Genomic DNA, 20,080 nt, shown 5'->3' with positions numbered 1-20,080 from the left:
TTTTTTTTTATGGCGATTTCGTTTTTCGCGATTATCTCGGAAACTATGGGAGATAGAGCCTTAAAACCTATCCCATTCGATTCCTGAGGAAATTTGGGTTCCCTGCAGGCAAATGGACGGCTCAGAATTGCGTTTTTCCACTTCCTACACCCTATACAAGATGAATTAAATTAATTTTTTTTGGCATTTTCGTTTTTCGCGATTATCTCGGAAACTATGAGAGATAGAGCCTTAAAACCTATTCCATTCGATTCCTGAGGAAATTTGGGTTCCGTATAGGCAGATGGACGGCTCAGAATTGCGTTTTTCCACTTCCTACACCCTATACAAGATGAATTAAATTAATTTTTTTTGGCATTTTCGTTTTTCGCGATTATCTCGGAAACTATGAGAGATAGAGCCTTAAAACCTATTCCATTCGATTCCTGAGGAAATTTGGGTTCCGTATAGGCAGATGGACGGCTCAGAATTGCGTTTTTCCACTTCCTACACCCTATACAAGATGAATTAAATTAATTTTTTTTGGCATTTTCGTTTTTCGCGATTATCTCGGAAACTATGAGAGATAGAGCCTTAAAACCTATTCCATTCGATTCCTGAGGAAATTTGGGTTCCGTATAGGCAGATGGACGGCTCAGAATTGCGTTTTTCCACTTCCTACACCCTATACAAGATGAATTAAATTAATTTTTTTTGGCATTTTCGTTTTTCGCGATTATCTCGGAAACTATGAGAGATAGAGCCTTAAAACCTATTCCATTCGATTCCTGAGGAAATTTGGGTTCCGTATAGGCAGATGGACGGCTCAGAATTGCGTTTTTCCACTTCCTACACCCTATACAAGATGAATTAAATTAATTTTTTTTGGCATTTTCGTTTTTCGCGATTATCTCGGAAACTATGAGAGATAGAGCCTTAAAACCTATTCCATTCGATTCCTGAGGAAATTTGGGTTCCGTATAGGCAGATGGACGGCTCAGAATTGCGTTTTTCCACTTCCTACACCCTATACAAGATGAATTAAATTAATTTTTTTTGGCATTTTCGTTTTTCGCGATTATCTCGGAAACTATGAGAGATAGAGCCTTAAAACCTATCCCATTTATTCCTGAGGAAATTTGGGTTCTCTGTAGGCAGATGAACGGCTCAGAATTACGTTTTTCCACTTCCTACATCCTATACAAGATGAATTCAATTAATTTTGTTTGGCGATTTCGTTTTTCGCGATTATCTCGGAAACTATGAGAGATAGAGCCTTAAAACCTATTCCATTCAATTCCTGAGGAAATTTGTCACGTAAGAGATATAATGCCTTGGGTTTGTCTTTATTCTGTGCTAGAGCACACGCCGTTTCACCACTCCTCAAATGGTATTTCCTCGTTTTCTTTCTCTCTTGATTCAACGTTGTTCACTCACTATTGGCCTTGGCTGTTAAAACTAATTATCTAAGGCGAGGGTGAGTGTGATTGTCGATTGTTTCTTCACTGAGACGCTCTTCCTTTCATTGATTAGAAAAAGTTATTTAATTGTATATCACGTTCAAAAACATGAACGCTAATTAATGCAGGGCGAGGTAATTGATTATCATGTTTTTAATTAACTTCCTTTGCGCCTCGAGTACTGCTGGTTATGAACCTTCATTTAATTTTCTCCTGTATTGAAAACTACTATTGGGCCATGAAGAGAACAATGAAGTCGAGAAAAAATTTTCTGTTGAAATTTCAAACAAAAATAATTCAATTCGGAGTTTCAAACTCTTTTTGTGGTTTTGTACGGACCACCCTATTGACTAAAACATGTTGAATTACCAAATATTTAAATTAAATTACGAGAGAAAAATTGAAAGGTAAATCAGAATAAAATAAAATCAAATGAACAGAATAAAATTTATTCAAATCAAATAAATCGGTTTATTAACGGTTTTATTCGCATCAAATAAATAGCTTGTTTAGTCATAAATGATATTATGTGTATGGATTATTTTTATTCCTCGTTCTTTCTCGTTATTCTATTATTTCAGGTTTTTCCCTGGACGTGTCCTTTCATTTTGTATACCTCTTCAATTATTTCTATGGTCATAATTTTTTTAATAAGCATTTATTCTGTAGGAAAGGTTGTATTTAACAATAACATTGTTTGAACGTGGGAGCGAATGGATTTATTAACATATAGCATCATTCCTTCATTATTTGAGATGAAGGTATTTATTTAGTAGAATGAACACTAATTCGATTGAATAAATATATGAGTTTATTAATTCCCAGCGGAAATATTGTTGGAATACAAAGGAAAAGCCCTAGTGTTTAGAATATATCCCTAATTTTCAGGAATACTTGAGATTATCTAGAATTACCTAAGAGAGTAGGGATTCAATCACTAAAATTTGAGGACAAATTCTCAAGATTTAGGATTTTTTCGGATTCTTATGATTATTTCGCTCTGAAGTCGCTCGATTCTGGGATTTCTCGTTCGTAAAATTTTAGAATCCATAAAAATAAACTTTTTTTCTCTTCGAATGAAAAAAAATAAAATCGAGTTTTATTTGATTCAAGCGCATCGTTCCTTTTTTTTATCATTCAAGGGTATCCTTAAACCCAGAAAATTCTCTCTGGTTCATAAATTCTCGAATTGATTATGTTCATGAATGAGAAGAGAGCTATAAAGCGGGGAACGATGTACAATTAGAAGTTCATACAAAAATGATGATGAATAGTCCAGGGAGGAGTCTTATTCCCCGAATTTTCGATCACATTCTCGAGCGCTTAATGATCATCAATCGTAAACTTCTGGAAGCCATTCACAAGCACTACCGAACTTCCCCTAACGTTTTCTCAGGCGATAAGAGGCCTGGCGCTCGTTCCGAAGTTGAAGAATTCTTTGAAAATTGTCGTGTAAGCTTATAAAAGGGCACCCAGATAAATTTCATTTCTCGATATCCCCCCCTCCCCCCTAGTGCCTAAATTATCCCTCTCTTCCAATCCTCGTCTCTCGTACGATCCCTCCCTCATTGTAATCGAAAAACGAAATTTCAATTTCATGCCGTTGATATCAGCCAGTTCCGGAAACTTTCGTAATTCGTTTAAAGTTCAATTTGGATTTAATTTTCACATCCGCTCTCCATTGTTGCATCAATTCATTAATAAGTAATTAACAATTTTACCGAAATCATTGCACAGGACCGATACACCAGAGTGGCAATGATGCTCGTCATCTATTGACGGCAAATAAATATTATTTCAGTGAATGTAATTCTGTAATAATTTTGAAATTGTGTCGACAGCATTTCAATTGTATTATATTACGCCTCGGGGAAAAGATTGATTTTTTATCTGATGTGTTAGGGAAGAGTATTCAAAGGTACTCAGTGTGGATTGCCATGAAAATAGCAGAAAAATTCTGAGGCAAAGTGAAATGGGACGAATGAAAATATGTTTTTGTCTCAAATATTTTTCTCAATTTCAAATTAAGGTCCGGAAATACAATTGCGCCCCCCGAGGGTCTAGATTGCACAGTAATTGTTCATTTGATTTTTTCCTTCGTGTATCCGCCCATGCTTACGTGGGGTCAAGGTCAATAGAGAAATTACGAAACGAACCAACGTGGAAATTTAGCGAAAATAACTCGGACAATTTATTTTTACAGCGCACTTGAGTATCAGTACATCAATCTTCTGTTTTCGGTGAAAATTGCGTTTCAATTTAATAAAATTTCCGAACACAAAAGAATTTTAATAAAAATTTTCGAAATAAGCATTTCGCAACACGAGTAATCAAAAAAATTGATAAAAAGCGTTCAAAAAAATGCTTTTGTGCTCCCCAAATGAACTCTCTCACCCCTTTTTCATTTGGAATATGGAAAAAGGTCCCTAACAATCGCGATTATCAAAGAGAAATTTTGGATAAATATTGAATCACGAAATCGAAACGCATGCGATTGAAATTTGTGTCAACAATTTCCCTCGAAATCACATCACCCCGACAATTCCCGTATCGCCGGATCGTAATTCCCCACTGAAACGGGAATGCACAATTCACTGCCACTTTGATGCAATTATTATGCGAAATGTATATTTATGAGTAATTATAAATCAATTATCCTCACTTTCTCGCCATAATCACCCTCAACTGCCACTGTAGACACGTATTTCCAACCGAGCTGATGTACCACTTCAACCATTGCCTGTGCCTGGAAATTATCCGGCGGCACGACTCGACTGAAATACTCGAAGCGACTCTTCTCCGAGAGCTCAGTGCTCGTAGACGCATAGCTCAATTGAGGTATCTGGAAAAAAGCGGAAAATATCATGAGAAGGAAAAAAATGCCTGAGGATAATGGATTCAGTGAAGTTGTTTCCAGAGACCGCTGCTATCCCCCCCGGGAAGAGACACAAATAAACAATTAAATCAACACGAGTGGTTGAAATGGTTACCAGAGGGAGACAAATTTTCTGCAATTAAAGACATTATTTTTAATTCGATCACACTTGAATTGATTCAACTTTGCAAGTGGTCTCATTGCAACGACAGGGTATTTAAAAGAAAAGTTTTCCCCCAGTAATTTTCAAGATATTACTAAAATTCTATTTCAAAGAATTTCTTAGACAGAATGAGGAATGAGACATTCGCATTAAATGAAACTCTTCACTTGAAAATTTTCCATTCATTTCAACAATGTTTTTATAAAAAACCAATAAATCCACATATTGATTCCAATTATTATTAGATCTTGATAAATTTGTTCTCAAAAAAACATTTGTTTACGCAAAAAAATTACTTATCCGATGTAAATGAAAATGCAAATGAAAAATCCGGTTCAATTTTGAATTATTAAATGGAATGAACCACATTATTCGATTCAAATTATGTTCACTCGATTCAAATCACCCATTCCTCTAGGTAATTGTATTTTATTATTTAAAATACTTGAAGAAATTTTACCCCCTTTTATTCATCATTCTTACATAATATGTGCTCTAAAGACTGGCCTTTCTTTGTGAAAACGAAATTTTCATTACCAACATCATCAACAAATCAAATAATAGAACAAAATAAGGAATTCTATTCAATTTTCCGCTCCGATAAAACCAAATCCCAAACAATGAATAAATCTCAGTGTAAAAATGGTTAAATACCAGTCAGTATTCCCCCTTAATTTTCTGAAATAGTCCCCAGCTCTGGAAATTCCCCCATTATCCCCCTCCCATAACTAACAGCCATAAATCTCTCTAACTCCTCAAACAAAGACTAATTCTTCTCAAATTAGGAACAAAAATGGAAACGATCCCCCATCGAAAAAAAATTAACGTAAACCCTAAAGTTGAAGCGAAGTACAAGGGGAAGTGGCCAAGAACAACTGGAGGTTCTCACAAAGGAATGGTCAGCATCGAGGAGCCATTTGGAAACACAGGAGGATGCGGATGGTGCTTAGTACCATAATACATGGCGCGAATGGGAACATAATACCTACATAAGTGAGATAGTGGAGTCAGACCGATAATAACAAGGGGGTGGGTCGGGGGGCGGGAAAGGGGGAGGAGGAGAAGGATGAAGAGGGAGGACAGGGTGCCAAGGGTAGGCTGCGTGCACTACGAGGGTTTTGTATCTGACAGGAGGATCTATACTTCAGTTTCCTCGGTTCTCCAGCTTGTTCACGGGAAACTAGATATCTCGATTTCCCGTTCCTGAGTTCTCTCTCTCTCTCTCTCTCTCTCTCTCTCTCTCTCTCTCTCTCTCTCTGTCTTGATTCGTATATATGCCCTCATGCCTGTCCATACACCCGCTCGAAATGAACACTAGAAATTGTCTCTATAGTTGTCTTCACACCCTCTCCACCCCCAGCCACTCTCCAAACGTATTTTCATCTCATCTCTTTCTCTCACCGCAATTCCCCACGAGTGGAGACGTGCGTGAAATACCACGTTTGGAATTGCAACGTGTAGCGGCAACGGAATATCAACCGCAAGTTTTCATTTCTTTGCATGCCTTGTTCCTGCAGACGGAAAATTAAATTCTGCTGGTGGCTACTGTGTTCCTTAATTCGATACGGATGTATTTCTCGGCCTTTGGAGACTGTCGTTCTTTCAATGGAAAAAATAAATTTCCCGTTTGATTAGTGGAAATAGTTTTGAGGGAGTGGGATTGGTGTAACTGAATGTAGTGTAAGGCAAACTGTTTGAGCAGTTTCTTGGGAATTCATTGAAAAGTTTGGGTAAGTGGCGATGTGGAGACTGGGGGTATGATCTGACTCTCAATTCGTCCATCCTTCGTGCTGGGTAGTCAGTCTTGATCGGGGAGAAAAAGAATTTGATTTTCAGGGACGTCATTCTTAATTTTTAGAGTGATGTCATTGATTTTCAGGAACCTATCTCTAATTTTTAGGAATCTCTCACTAAATTTCAGTCATGAAAATCACTGATTATTAGGATCGTTCTAGTCAATGGTCAGTGTCAACAATAATTAGTGATAGATTCCTGAAAGGCATTTAAGGCGTTCGTCTAATGTTCTCCGAAAATAAGTGACACAATCACTTGATTTTAGGCATTCTCTAAAAAATCAAGATTTTCTTCTCTGCAAATTCTCTGATTTCCCACTGCAGTTTCCCCGCGCATCTTGGCAAGAAATCTTGATTAAGAATTCAAGAATGCCCGTTCAATCTCAAGTGACCTCGGTCTATAAAGTCCGTATATGCTCAACGAGCCAGATCATAAACTTCGGAGAAGAAAGCATATCTCAAATGAGCACTGAATATTCAGAACTTGAAAATTCCCGAAGGAAAAATATAAATCTCGGCCATCCATTCAGCCATTCACTCTGCGACGAAAGAGACCAGCGAGACATCGGAAACAATTTCCAGCTGAAAATACTGATATTCACCTCACGTTCACGAGAAAATCAAACAATGCTGCGTATGCCCCGATGTTGACGAATGTGAGGGCACGGAAATGTTGCCCGGTCTTACATACAAAATATACTCTCCGAATGGATTTCTGTCTCACAAAAGTAGAATGCCCCTGAATTATGAAATAGTCCTGATAAATCGATTCAAGAGAGAGAGCCGGCATATTTATCTTCACCATCGGCAAAACAGTTTTATATAACAACCCGGAAACAGGATAAAGTGGAAAAGGGAGAGAAATATAAACGCGGCGAAAGAGGTGTTTGTGACTTCGTAAAAGGTATCCGCGTACGTTTCAGAGACAAACGAGATAAATCGAATGAGGGCGGGTTGCGTTATTTATCGTGATCGATACGGATATCGAGAGACGTATAAGACCCACTGGGGGACATGATATAGAGTGAACTAGCCAAAAGCCTCTGTGCAACACATTTGCGCAGGTGCATCCCCCAAATCCATTCCCTCTATTTCGCGAAACCCACTTTTAACCTTCCAATCCTCCGGCCTCTCCGCTCTTCTGTCTGGTCCTTCAGTCTACTCTATCCAAATAGAACGTGAGATAAACTTTAACAAGTTCGACTTTTATAAATATTCTGGTGAAGTTTCGCTTCGAGGAATGGAAAAGAGAAATTGGAGGGGGGTAAATGATTTAGCGGAGGAAGGAATGAGCGGTCGTGATGCATTTAAAGGACACCGATGAGTATCCGATGATTTAATCGATTTGTTCAATTAACCAGTCCATTCAATCGGAAAAAGCACGGGGTAATTTATTCACCGGTGCTTTCCAACTTTCATTACTCTAGTCCTTGGCAATCGACTTCATGTTTGCTCCAGTGGTTTATTGTGCTCCACTCCCTGTTATTGAGGTTTTCTTCAGCTTCTGGGTTTCAATAAATTAGGAATTTTGTAGAATGTATTTCCTCCAGTTTTATATGAAGTGATTGGCCTCATTCTTCAATTTTAACTCAATTAACATGAGACGTAATAATTCAGTAGCGAAGTGGTAAACCGGTTTAAGTCGACTTATCTCCGAGTTGAGTTTTTGAGGAATATTTCCGAATCTAAGGGAGATAGCGAAATTTTCGTAACTATATTTGTTGTAGCTCTCAATCGGCTCTACAAAAAAGGTTATAACAAAAATCTCGTTATTCCCTTAGATTCGGAAAAATTCCTCAAAAACTGAACTGGGAGATGAGTCAACTTAAACCGTTTTACCACTTCGCTACTGAATTAGAACTTCACGATTTAATGCGAAGATCGCCGTCATACGACACTAGTGCTTTTCAATTTTCATTACTCTAGTCCTTGGCAATCGACTTCTTGTTTGCTCCAGTGGTTTATTGTGCTCCACTCCCTGTTATTGAGATTTTCTTCAGCTTCTGGGTTTCAATAAATTAGGAATATTCTAGAATGTGAGTATTTTTTCCAGTTTTATATGAAGTAATTGGCCTCATTCTTCAATTTTAACTTAATTAACATGAGACAATGATTACAACTTTGTCATTTCCCTCCGCGAGACAAGTATTAACTTCAGTTTCAACGCAAGGATATCCAATTACTTTGCTATTTTTTCTCCAGTGAAATGCTTTTCTGCTTTTCCAGTCGAACATCAGAGCTTTCATTTGAGCCCAATTTGACCCTAGTTTCCGGACATTTTACAATGATTTTAGTATCTAACTTTGCAGCTCTGAATTTGAAGCTCGACATTGAACCCTTGAAAAACATTTTAAAAATCTGAAGAAAAATTAGAAAGTTTACTTTTGGAGGAACATTGATGAAATAATAAAAAAATTGCTTATAATTTTTCTTTCATTATTCTATCCCTTTGTAATCGACTTCACGTTTGCTTCAATGGTTTATTGTGCCCCACCCCTTGTTATTGACGTTTTCTTCAGCTTTTGGGTTTCAATAAATTAGAAATTTTGTTGAACCTAGAGTATTTCTCCTGGCTTTATGTGAACTAATTGGCCTCATTCTACACATTTACACGGTCAATTTGCCATCATTAATCAAACCTCGAGTCATGTGGGGGAAGATGAAACAAAGGAACAGGAGAAAATAGAAAATTTGAAATTAGCTGAGGTCAGCGTCACACTTTGGCCGATGCTTATCGATATTTGACACGTATTACTGGCTTTCCCGGGGGTTCGTGTCTGTGTGACGGCAACTTTGACAGGTTTGCTTGGAGTTGCAACAACGTCAAGTAAAATTCAGATTCCCTCTGACCCGTGAGACCAAAGTCTACTATTGAACTCGGACCAAGGAAGTTGCCGTTAGTGTTTCATGCATACCGATCACCTCAATCCTCCCGGAGTGTAAGCACTGAGGGTATTTGAGGGATAATCTTTGCCAAACGACTGGTCACGCTGTAGCAGTAGTTGCATATCTTAGGGTTTCCAAAGGGGGATTTTTAGAAGAAAATTCTAGTGAAGAGATTTATTCTAAGCCGGAATATTACGTGGATCTTTATAAATATTACGTTCTGATGATAAATGCGGTTTTATGCAAGACGAGGAAGGTTGAGAAAAAATTGTTTAGAAAAGCAAAATGCTATTTGATAAAAAATCCTCTGCGTTTTACGGAAATTTTTCGTTTTGTTAGGGGAAAAATGAAATTTAATGGACAGTTGACTACTGGTTGTGAGGACACTGACATTGAATTCGATTTATAGAGGGAGAAAATTAAAAAATTTTAGATTTCAGTGATTCATTCCCCATCTGAACGTCAACATAGAAGATCAGTGTTTGACGTTTTGCAATGGAGTGGAGGGTAAAATTATTTGGATAATTGTTCGGTTATTTCCGTTTGGTTGCATGGAAAGCTTAAAGGATAATTGTCTGTTAAAATGAATGAAGTTCTGGATTGAATATGGCTTTAAACCGCAAGAACATCGAGTGCTGCATTTCTGTCGATAGAAATTCAGATGGAATAATCCAACCAATGTTCCCTGTGCTCCAGAATTGCAGAAAGTTTTGAAGAGATAAGTTTTTCAATAAAATTTCAATCTGCAAAATTCGTTGCTGTGTAACAAAACTAGCGACAAATTTTCGACAATTTTGGAGCACGCGGGTTATTACGCCTGAAAATGTAAGAAACTCCAATTTTTCCAGTAGCAAGAAGACGATAATTTCCCAACTTACTTGAATTGTCCTGATTTCTATCAATTTTTATGTTAATGAATAATTGAACAAAATAATTGAACCAAAATTTATAGTTTCAATCGGTTTTTCCATGAAATTTTCAATTTTCAATAATAAAATCCCTTGGAATGTCCACGAAGTATCATATAACGGAAATTTCAGTCAATAATTTTAAACAGTGTACGAACACAGATTATTCATCTCCATGTAGAAAAATTTCGCGCACAAGTTTTGTAATTTTTCTCAATCCCTAAAAATTAATCATTCGATCTTCTTCTCTATTGTGATCTCGTTGCTTCCGATTTCTCTTCGCCTTCATTTTTATTCGCTAGCATGCCGCTATCAGATATCGATCACCTAATCCTCCCCTCTATTCTTGATCACTATTAAAATACCCATAATTTCACAAAAATGAGTATCCGCCTCTCGATAACTTAAAACTTGCGAATTGAAATGGCTTGCTCCCATTACGAAGCACCTGAGATCCTCAATTGTTACTCATTCATCGATGGAACTTTCCAAAGAGGCATTCTGCAATCACGAGCCAAGAGTCAATCAAGATTGAGCACGTATCTCCAAAACCTTTTGATGTTTGCGTCCGACCCGTTTGAAAAGTTCCTCTAAAAGACGGATGAATAATTTCAAAACGCAGCATTAGGGATTTTACTTACTTTGAAGAGTCTGAGAATGTTGGCCACCATTATCGATACCACACTGAAAGACGCTCCAATGACTCCTGTCACAGATTTGTGGGGTGTGTACTGGGGTGGCCGACCGTCTTCACATCTGTACTCCGACATATCCTGAGAGACAAGACATAAAAATGTGGTTTTAGATCAGGGGGGATAAAAATAGCGATGTTAAGCTTTTATGCCCGAGGGGTGAGTTTTCCTCAGGCAAATAGAATTTATATGATTCAGATATAGATTGCATTGAGAAGATTTATCGGCCCCTCCCATTGGAGAAACATCTATTGAAACCAGCCAGAGGTATACGATCGTACATTTTTTTACATTTTAATAAACTTCGGTGGAACTTCATAAATAAATCAATGCCCCGTCAATAGTCTCTCTGACTCACAATTTTTCATAAAAATCAAGATGAAATCTGAAATATCAATTAACGAATGCACAAAAAAAACTCGAGACAATTTTCACCAGCTCTGCGGGCGTGTTCGTACGCTCCGAAACAGCAATAAAATCCAATCCCCGCTGGCTATAAAAACCCCAAATATTCATCTGATTCGGAAAACCATCGCGATTTTTTTTTTTCGCCGCTGGGGAAATAAAAATAAAGGACTGAGAATGAAATTTTTATCACAGGGCCATATACCGGAGGCTTTTGTGCGCTGAGATAATTCCAACTATGTCTGGCATCCATAGACTGGAGCCGCAGGTCAACCACAATCGTATCCAATTCCAGGGAGTATCATTTAGCTTGACTCATCATTTAACCTGACCCAATGTAGTGCTCTATGCACAGTATGGAAAGATCTCCATTAATCTGTCGCCTGTTCCATGACGCGAAGCAGAATGAAAATGACTGGTACGTGAATTATGCCGAATTTCAAAGATGTTGAGGCTGTACATTGTGATTAACTCTGGGGGTCGACTCATTCGCTAATTATCACAGATCAATGGATAATCGATTTCATGGCCTCCAAGCGGCAATTAACCGGTTTAATCGCTAATCGACACTTTCAGTTCTCCGTGGGGGGGCACAGTGTGAAATGCCATTGGGCAGAGATGGCCAAAGGGGTTTGATAGATAGTGATAGTAACCCCTGGCGAAGGGACAATATCGATCTCCAACCTCCTCACTCGGCATGAGCCTTCAATATTACCCCGTCTGAGGTGCACCAAAAGAGAGTAAAGCAAACCACTTGGCGATTTACTCACGGTCAGAATTTTTTAAAATTCTCAACGCAAACCCGAGTACCAGGAAGATCATTGCAAGTGGTGAGTGATTGAAAGTGGCGCAGTAGCGCTATAGATTCTCGGAAAATACCTCCCTTTTCGTATAAATTCAAACCACCAAATGGGGATGGAGGATCATTAGTGAGTGGAATGCTGAGAGTGACTCACTCTGGGATTCATCTCCAATAATGTTAGTTTCTACATTCTGAAACGCTGTGGGTGTTGATTGAGCTAATAACGTAAGTCTGAAGTTGTTACTTCACATTCTGGATTTATACTCCGGGGAGTCGTTTCAAGTGCTCCGGGATTATTACGAAATTTTGCAGATTATGAGAGAGATTATTCGATTCTCTTTGACGCAGGGAAACTGACTTTGTAAGTAGATACATCAGGAGCCAATCGTATCGAGGGATTAGTACGGATATTGTGGGGAGGAAGATTGTTGGAATTTATATAATAATTTAAAAAAACAATTTTTGAATGTTAATGACATGTTGAGTTGTTAATGAAATGGGGTAAGTTTTTTTAGTGGAAAGTACAATTCCGTTTTTTGTGAAGAGTCTAGACTGACAAATTTGTTTCTGAGATATGAATATTTAAAAAAATGCCCAATTGTCTATTTTGCCCCGGTAATCCCTGAAATATTACAGAGGCGAAAACAAAATCCGTCACACGATTGTAAATTTTCCTCTGAGTTTTCTGGGTCAATTCCCAGAAATCCTTGATAAACCCCGAAATTTCAGGAAATTTTGTTATAAAAATAATAATCAGTGCACATCAAATTATTTTTGCTCAATCATTCAGTAAAAATTAGCAAACAATAAAAAAATGTATAATGTAAAACAGAAATGGAAGAGAAATTGTCAATTTTTCTTTGTGAAATGGAATTCTACCTGAAACTCCAAATCTTATAAACCGTTTTGTTCCTAAATCAAATTTAATATCACTCTTCTGGAAGATGCAAGCAATTTTTCCATTGAAGAATAATATCTTGAATTTTATAATTTCATTCCCTGATCTAGAATTTAAAATTCAAATTCCTTATATGAAATTATCGATGAAGTAGCCTTTATTGAACCTCATAATTCATATTTTATATTCAATTCCCCCTGAACCTCTCCTCGATTCGTAAAACGCAATTACCGTGAGAAAATGAATTCCCTTCTCCCATAAATTCTCGAAATATTCAAAACGACGATAGAAACCAGGATGAATAAGTTCAATCGGTTTAAGCCGATCGTTTCTACCTGATCATATCTTCGATAAAAAAATTCATCCGCGTTTTATCATCTCTCAGTATAAATCCTCTGATATTTTCATCCCCCTGGAACTCATTGAATTATGTAGAACCTGATTCCACATGGATACACTCAAAAATAACGCATCCCAGTTCGTTCTTTCTCGATCTATTATGAATTGCTACCGAAAATTGGTAGAGAAGACGATAATGGGCGAAAATGATGGGCGGGTGCTGAGTTTGTGCGGTTAGTCGCGTAAGATAAGCCCCCTCCACTGCCTATGAAGCCCTCGAAGCATTTGGTGCTGCGGGGGCGCCGCATCTTTGGAGATCCGAGCCGATCGATCATATTTCCCAGCCGTCTGCCGCACGCCAAACCATACCCCTACCTCCGCCCCCTTTCAGTCACCTCTTTTCCTTTTTTCCTCAAAAAAACTTATACACTTGAACTCACACGCACGAAGCAGTCGCTATTATGAAGTTGTCACATTTTGCAGACAGTCTTCATCGTAAAGTAACTCAGGCGTCACGCAAAGTATGGATAACATATGGATGCCTTTCCCATTATGTACATTGTTAAGTATTTCATCCAATTCCAATTTACGTGACAGTTACGTGACTATTTTCAACGTTGTGACTGTAAATTGCGTTTGAGATTAAATTGTACGTGAAATTCAAAATTTATTATTTATGGATAGTGAGTTATTTAATATTGAAGGAGCATTTTAGAGGATAAACGTGGAGGTTCGACATTAACATTGAAGAATGGCTTAAAATGTTTGAATTCTTTTCTTGCAATTAGCGAAATTTATTCAAATCACACACAGGAGGCAGTTGTGACATTTTGCAAACAGTCTTCATCGTAAAATAACTCAGCGGGACGCAAAGTATATAGATAACATATGGATGCCTCTCGCATTATGTACATTGTTAGGTATTTTATCGAATTCCAATTTACGTGACAGTTACGTGACTATTTTCAACGTTGTGACTGTAAATTGCGTTTGAGATTACATTGTACGTGAAATTTAAAATTTACTATTTATGGATAGTGAGTTATTAAATATTGAAGGAACATTTTAAAGCACGAATGTTGAGGTTCGAAATTGAAATTGAAGAATGAAATGTTCGAATTGCTTTCTTGAAATTCCCCAAATTCATTGTTGATGCGAATTGCACTTGAGATTAAATTATGCGTAATATTTAAAATTTATAATTTATGAATAGAAAATTTTAAAGCACAAAAGTTGAGGTTTAAAATTGAAATTGAAGAATGGCTTGAAATATTCGAATTTTTTTCTTGTAATTACCCAAATTCATTCAACTCACACAAAGAGCAGTCGCTATCATGAACTTGTTACATTTTACAGATAGTCGTCATCGTAAAGTAACTCAAGCGTGACGCAAACTATGGATGACATATGAGTGCCTTTCCCATTATGTACATTGTTAGATATTTTATTGAATTCCAATTTACCCGAGGGTTACGTGACTATTTTCAACGTTGTGTCTGTAAATTGCATGTGAGATTAAATTGTGCATGAAATGTATAATTTATTATGAACAGTGAGTTATTTAATATTGTAGGAACATTTTAAAGCACAAAGGCACAATTACCAAATTTTGATTGAATTGCAGACAGAAGACAATGTTCCCACCAATTTCCAGGAATCCTCAACCCCTAATCACCTAAAAAAAATTTACCTATTCAAAATCCACGAAAATACCACAAAGCCCTCTTACTAAATATACCAAGAGTTCCTCCTCAGAATGCCGCATCACTCCCCTGTTTACCCTACCATTATTCCCCCAGCGCCGACAAATCCACATGCTACACGAGCACATACGCCCCGCCATGATTGCGGTTTATCCGCCTATGGACCGAGAAGTGTTCAAGTACAATTGAGGGGTCGAGTGTATCGAACTGAATTCGAGTGAAAATTTCAGTGACCTATTTCTATTAAACTCATCAATAAACTTCCTCCCATGCCCCGAAAAATCTTCGCAGATTGCCGTCCACCAAGTGTACCCCGAACTGAAAAACAAATGTAGAAAAACTGTGGCGATGTGTGTACCGCTGAGTATAACCAATATCCTCGCGTAAGTAAGAACAAAAGTTTCCTCACGACACTTGGTAACAACTCGAAAAACCGTGGAGTGAAGTACGAGAGAAAGAAATTGAGGAATAATACCTCCGACAAACGCCAGTGTAAAAGTTTCTTCTTCACATCATAGACAAGTACATTTACTCGAGGGTGAAATAATATTTATCACGATAATAACAGCTGGGATGGTCCAACACTGAGGCAGTTGCCTCAGTTGCATCGTCGCATGCAGCCGTAGGTGGTAAAACTTTTTTCATTCTCGTTATCCTTCTATTTCCCTGCAGCCCCTTTCCCTTCCAATCCTCCTTGAGTGCACAAATGAATGCGAACTCACTCGTTGGGAAAAGTGTGACGCAGTCGGGAGTCCAGACACAACGTCTCTCGGTAAAAATTGTGAATAAACTAATCGGGTCAAAAGCGAGAGGAATAAAAGGAAGTTGAGAGTGTACACAGTTGGTGGAGTAAAAGTTACGTCGGTACACCATTTGTACATTTCAGTTTTCTCCCGAACAGTGTACATTTCCATGAATCAATATTTTCAAATCCCCTCGTGTGTTATATGCATATGTAATGTTCGTATTTTCGTCGATCGGTTGTTACATTCTCTCGAGTTTTAGAAGTAGGGAAGAATCCTGGTGGCTGATGGCCCGGAGCGGAATGACTGGGGTGAAAGGGGCTGGAGGTTAAACGAGTATATGTATTCGCTGGCTTGAAACCGGGTAAGATGGATAGCTATAAAAGGGGGATGTGAGTCGTGGTGGCGGATGATAAGTGGTTCAAGTGTCCATTATCAGGGGAATGGAAGCTTTTGAGATTGTCACTATCTTTGGGTATGCAAAGCTGATTTTTGGGTGAGTGAGGCCATCCAAAAATCTTATCGATTTAATGCGAATTTCGTAAGGAATTTAGATGACTTGAGCGTGAAACGCAGGAAAAAAGTTTTGATTTTCGGGGACGTGCCGCGGATTTTCCGGAACATGTCACTAATTATCAGGGATTTTCATCACTGACATTTGATGAGCGAATCCCGAGAATTAGAGATGGATTTCTGAAAATCACACGGAGAGAAATTCTTTGGAAAAATTCTAGTGCGAATACGGGAAAAAATCACAATCGACAGTTTATGTAAAATTCTTGGGCTTTCGGGTGAAATCTCTGGGGATTTCAGTGAAAAATTCATTTAGGTACGGGAAAAATTCGAGTGCCACCCGATAAAATTTCCAGTACCTGCACTGAATTTTTTTGCTGGTGGTCACTTTGCGCCCTGCTTCTTGGGCTACCACTAGAATTTTTCGGGGGAATTTCCCTCCGTGACATTAGTGTGGAAATTAGTGATAAAGTCCCGAAAAATTTAGCGACGATGTCACTAACATGAGATTTTTCTGATCTGTTTATCAGTGATTGTTATCATTGAAATTTGGTGATAGAATTCCGAAAATTAGCGATGGATTCCTGAAAATCGGTGACGTTACTGTGAAAATTGATGATAATATCTCTTAAAATTTAGTGACAATGTCACTAACATACAATTTGTTAATACCGAAATTTCCTAAAATTTTAGTAAGAGAATCACGTGTTGAAAATGTCTAAAGGTGTAACCCAACAATTATAAAAAGTGCAAAATTCACTTATTCTTTTCTGTTTACTTTCATCACTCGACTTCTCAACTCCACACTAATCTCCAGGTTTATAACAATATGCTTCACTCAAATACCCTTCCACTATCCGGTATCTCCCGCTTTTCAAATAACAACGTTCATAAGCATCGAGTGTTTATTCACTCCATTCATCCTCCATTTTCCGAAGAATAACTCGATCTGTATGAAAAGGGATGTACCGAGAACTGAGAGGAAAAATCCAACGGAACTCCGGAGGCATCAGAAAGCACGACAAGTTCGTATGCTCAGCGAAACGTGCATACTGCCAATGCCTGGAGAGGGATGCTGGCATTTTGGTGCTTGCCTCGACCTCTCTCGCCACTCGTTTCTATCATGCCCGAATAATATTGCAGAGTTTGAGAATTTGTGTTTAGCACAGCATGCCACCGTTCGAAAAGGTTATATATTCCTCGAATGATGTAGTATACTGAGCCATTTAATGCTGGGATGCATCACGGCTTTTTATTTTCAATTAAAGGAAAAAAATTTCTTGGAATAGAAAAAAAATTGTCTGCCCTCAATTTGCAAACAACCATTTCAATTATAGGAACTATATAAACGGAGAAAAATGTTTGTTAAATTTTGATTTCCAAATTTTGTTTTTTTCCTTTCAATAAATTTTTTATAAAAAAAAGGAAATTTCATTAACAGTTTAGTAGAAATTTCTAGGGGAACGACGTGGAATTCGATTTTGGGAGCGGGGAATCATGAAATTTGGCGTTATTTGAAGTCCTCTTGACGCAAAATTATCAATTACTTGAAAATGTAGGAAAATATTTCCCCGAATTTCCCTCGTGGAATTTTCACCGTACGGAGAACTGGATGTACCATAACGCTCTTGACTCTATTTTCGTCCTCCATCTCTACTTTTGCACCATTTCCCCATTCCTTGGACCACCCTTCCCCCTGTAATCGCTGGAAAATGCACAATTCCACAGAGTTTCCGACGTTGACTTCAACAATAAGAGTATCTTCAAATAGAATACGAAAATAGGCGAGATTAAAAATACAAAGTTATTTTCAACCACCGTCTGACTATATCGGGCTCGAACTACTGGAAACAAGAGGAGTGTCCGTCATTTTATCGCCTGTTATATCTAGACTCCGACCGAGAGTCTCGGATCCACTGTGACAGAGAATCCAGACGAGAAACTTGGAATTTACCCCCTGCCTTCCACTCGTAATTTCGAGTCCTTATGGACAATTCGAAACACGTCCCTTGAGCCATCGTGATCACGTACAACGAATCTACGTCGGCTTGTCTCCTCCACTTCTATTCCAGTGTCATCCCTCATCCAAACGTGGTAAACAGCTTGCCTATATGTTTGATAAAAAATTTTATCCCGTTTCTTATGACGTCAATCGGGGAATAAACAAGTTGTGATTTGAGTTCCAATTATTCGAAGAATTTTCATTTTTACTGCTGGAGAATTGACGCATTTGGATCAACGAAAACTCTTCATTTGAAATTTTTCCACTCATTTGAACGATACTTATTTTGCAAATCAATAAACTAATTAAAAAATTCAAATAAAAAAAACATTCATTCTAAATGAATTGTTTATTAGAATACAATAAAAGATTATTTTATGTTACATGAATATATGAGTTCCTCCATTTTGCTGTCTAAACAATGATTTCATCTCCAAATGAATGAAGTCTTTCTTTGGATCAAAAAGATATTCGTTTACATTCTAAACTACTGGGAATGTCAATAAATTTTGTTTGATCAGTCTCGTATACAAATTTCCATGGGAAGTAATTAGTTACTTGGAATTAATAATTCATTCACTTCGAACAAATCCCGTTCAAATAATAATTTCATCTCTAACCGATGAAGTCTGTATTCGAATAAAAATCCATTTGTTTGCATTCCCCACGTTTGGGAATGTAACAAATGTTGTTTGATGTAAATGAAAACGCGAACAAGATCCAATTTAAAATTTGAATGAAACCTGCATGAGAAATATTTGAATAAACCAATTTAGTTGATTCCAATAAAGTTGCATTAATTCAAATAAAGTATCTCTCTAGAGAAGGGCAGGGCAAAGTGGGACGTTTTATGATCTTCAATTACCAATATCTTTGTTGATAAATGAAGATATTGAGATTTGGAGATCACAAATCGTTGTCCCCTAGGTGTTTTGAAACTCGACGAGTCAAGCGGAGGCGGCACCTCCGCCTCCTCTCGGCTGCGCGTGTCCTACGACTGTCCCCAAAAACATTACCTCACTCGTATTAACATTTCCCCTTTTTTACATTTGTACACGGAGAGAAATTTTTGATAAAAATTATCCTACCGTTCTATAAAGGTGTATCATGAGTCATCGTTTCCTCATTTCTATCCCGAAATTTAGTAAAAATTAATATATGATGATCAAATTTTATTCTACGTTAGAGAAATTTTATCCTGATAAAAAAAATTAACGTGCCGGTAGAGTAAAAATTATTGTACCGGTAGGGTAAAATTTACCAACCGTTCTAGAATTTTCGCTGTTATCTACATAAAAATTATTGGCCTGGAAGGGTAAAATTTATTATGCGTCAGGAAAAAATTTCTCCAACGGATAATAAAATTTGATCATCATATATTAATTTTTACTAAATTTCGGAATAGGAATGAGGAAACGATGACTCATAATCACTTTTATAGAACGGTAGGATAATTTTTATCAAAAATTTCTCTCCGTGTAACGTAATATACAATTTTCTGTTTTGATAAATTTCATCACTCCACGACCGAATTTTACATTAATCTCCGAGATTTATACCAATATGGATCGCTCAAATACCCTTATACAATGCGGTATCCCCGGATTTCCAAACAATGCTTATAAGCATCGAGTGTTCATTCGCTCCATTCATCCTCCATTCCGAAGAATAACTCAGCGTATTTTTAATCTCGCTTATTTTTGTATTCTATTTGAAGATACTCTTATTGTGATGAAGTCAACGTCGGAAACTTTGTGGAATTGTGAATTTCCCGGCGATTACAGGGGGGAGGGGGAGAGTGGTACAAGGGAATGGGAAAATAGTGGAAAACTAGAGAGATGGAGGGAAAAAAATGGAGTCAAGAGGGTTATGGTGAATCCAGTTCTCGTTACGGTGACTTGGTAGGGAGGAAAATAGGA

At 37.6% G+C, this 20,080-nt stretch overlaps 1 protein-coding gene across 1 annotated transcript in view; it reads right to left on the bottom strand.

Annotated features, from left to right (window-relative positions):
• Nucleotides 1–20,080, bottom strand: part of LOC107043133 (metabotropic glutamate receptor 2) — a 63,851-nt gene that overhangs the window by 34,425 nt on the left and 9,346 nt on the right. The window contains exons 4-5 of the mRNA XM_015264863.1: nt 10,706–10,837; nt 4,102–4,281 (exon numbers count right to left, since the gene is read on the bottom strand). Coding sequence (XP_015120349.1) covers nt 4,102–4,281; nt 10,706–10,837 — 312 coding nt within the window. The remainder of the gene's footprint in view (nt 1–4,101; nt 4,282–10,705; nt 10,838–20,080) is intronic.

Source organism: Diachasma alloeum, unplaced genomic scaffold (assembly GCF_001412515.2).
Source record: "Diachasma alloeum isolate Michigan unplaced genomic scaffold, Dall2.0 Dall_scaffold_00176, whole genome shotgun sequence".
Classification (NCBI taxonomy): Eukaryota; Metazoa; Arthropoda; class Insecta; order Hymenoptera; family Braconidae; genus Diachasma; species Diachasma alloeum.
Note: the sequence above shows the minus strand (reverse complement) of the source record. Positions and strands in the feature narration are given on the sequence as shown.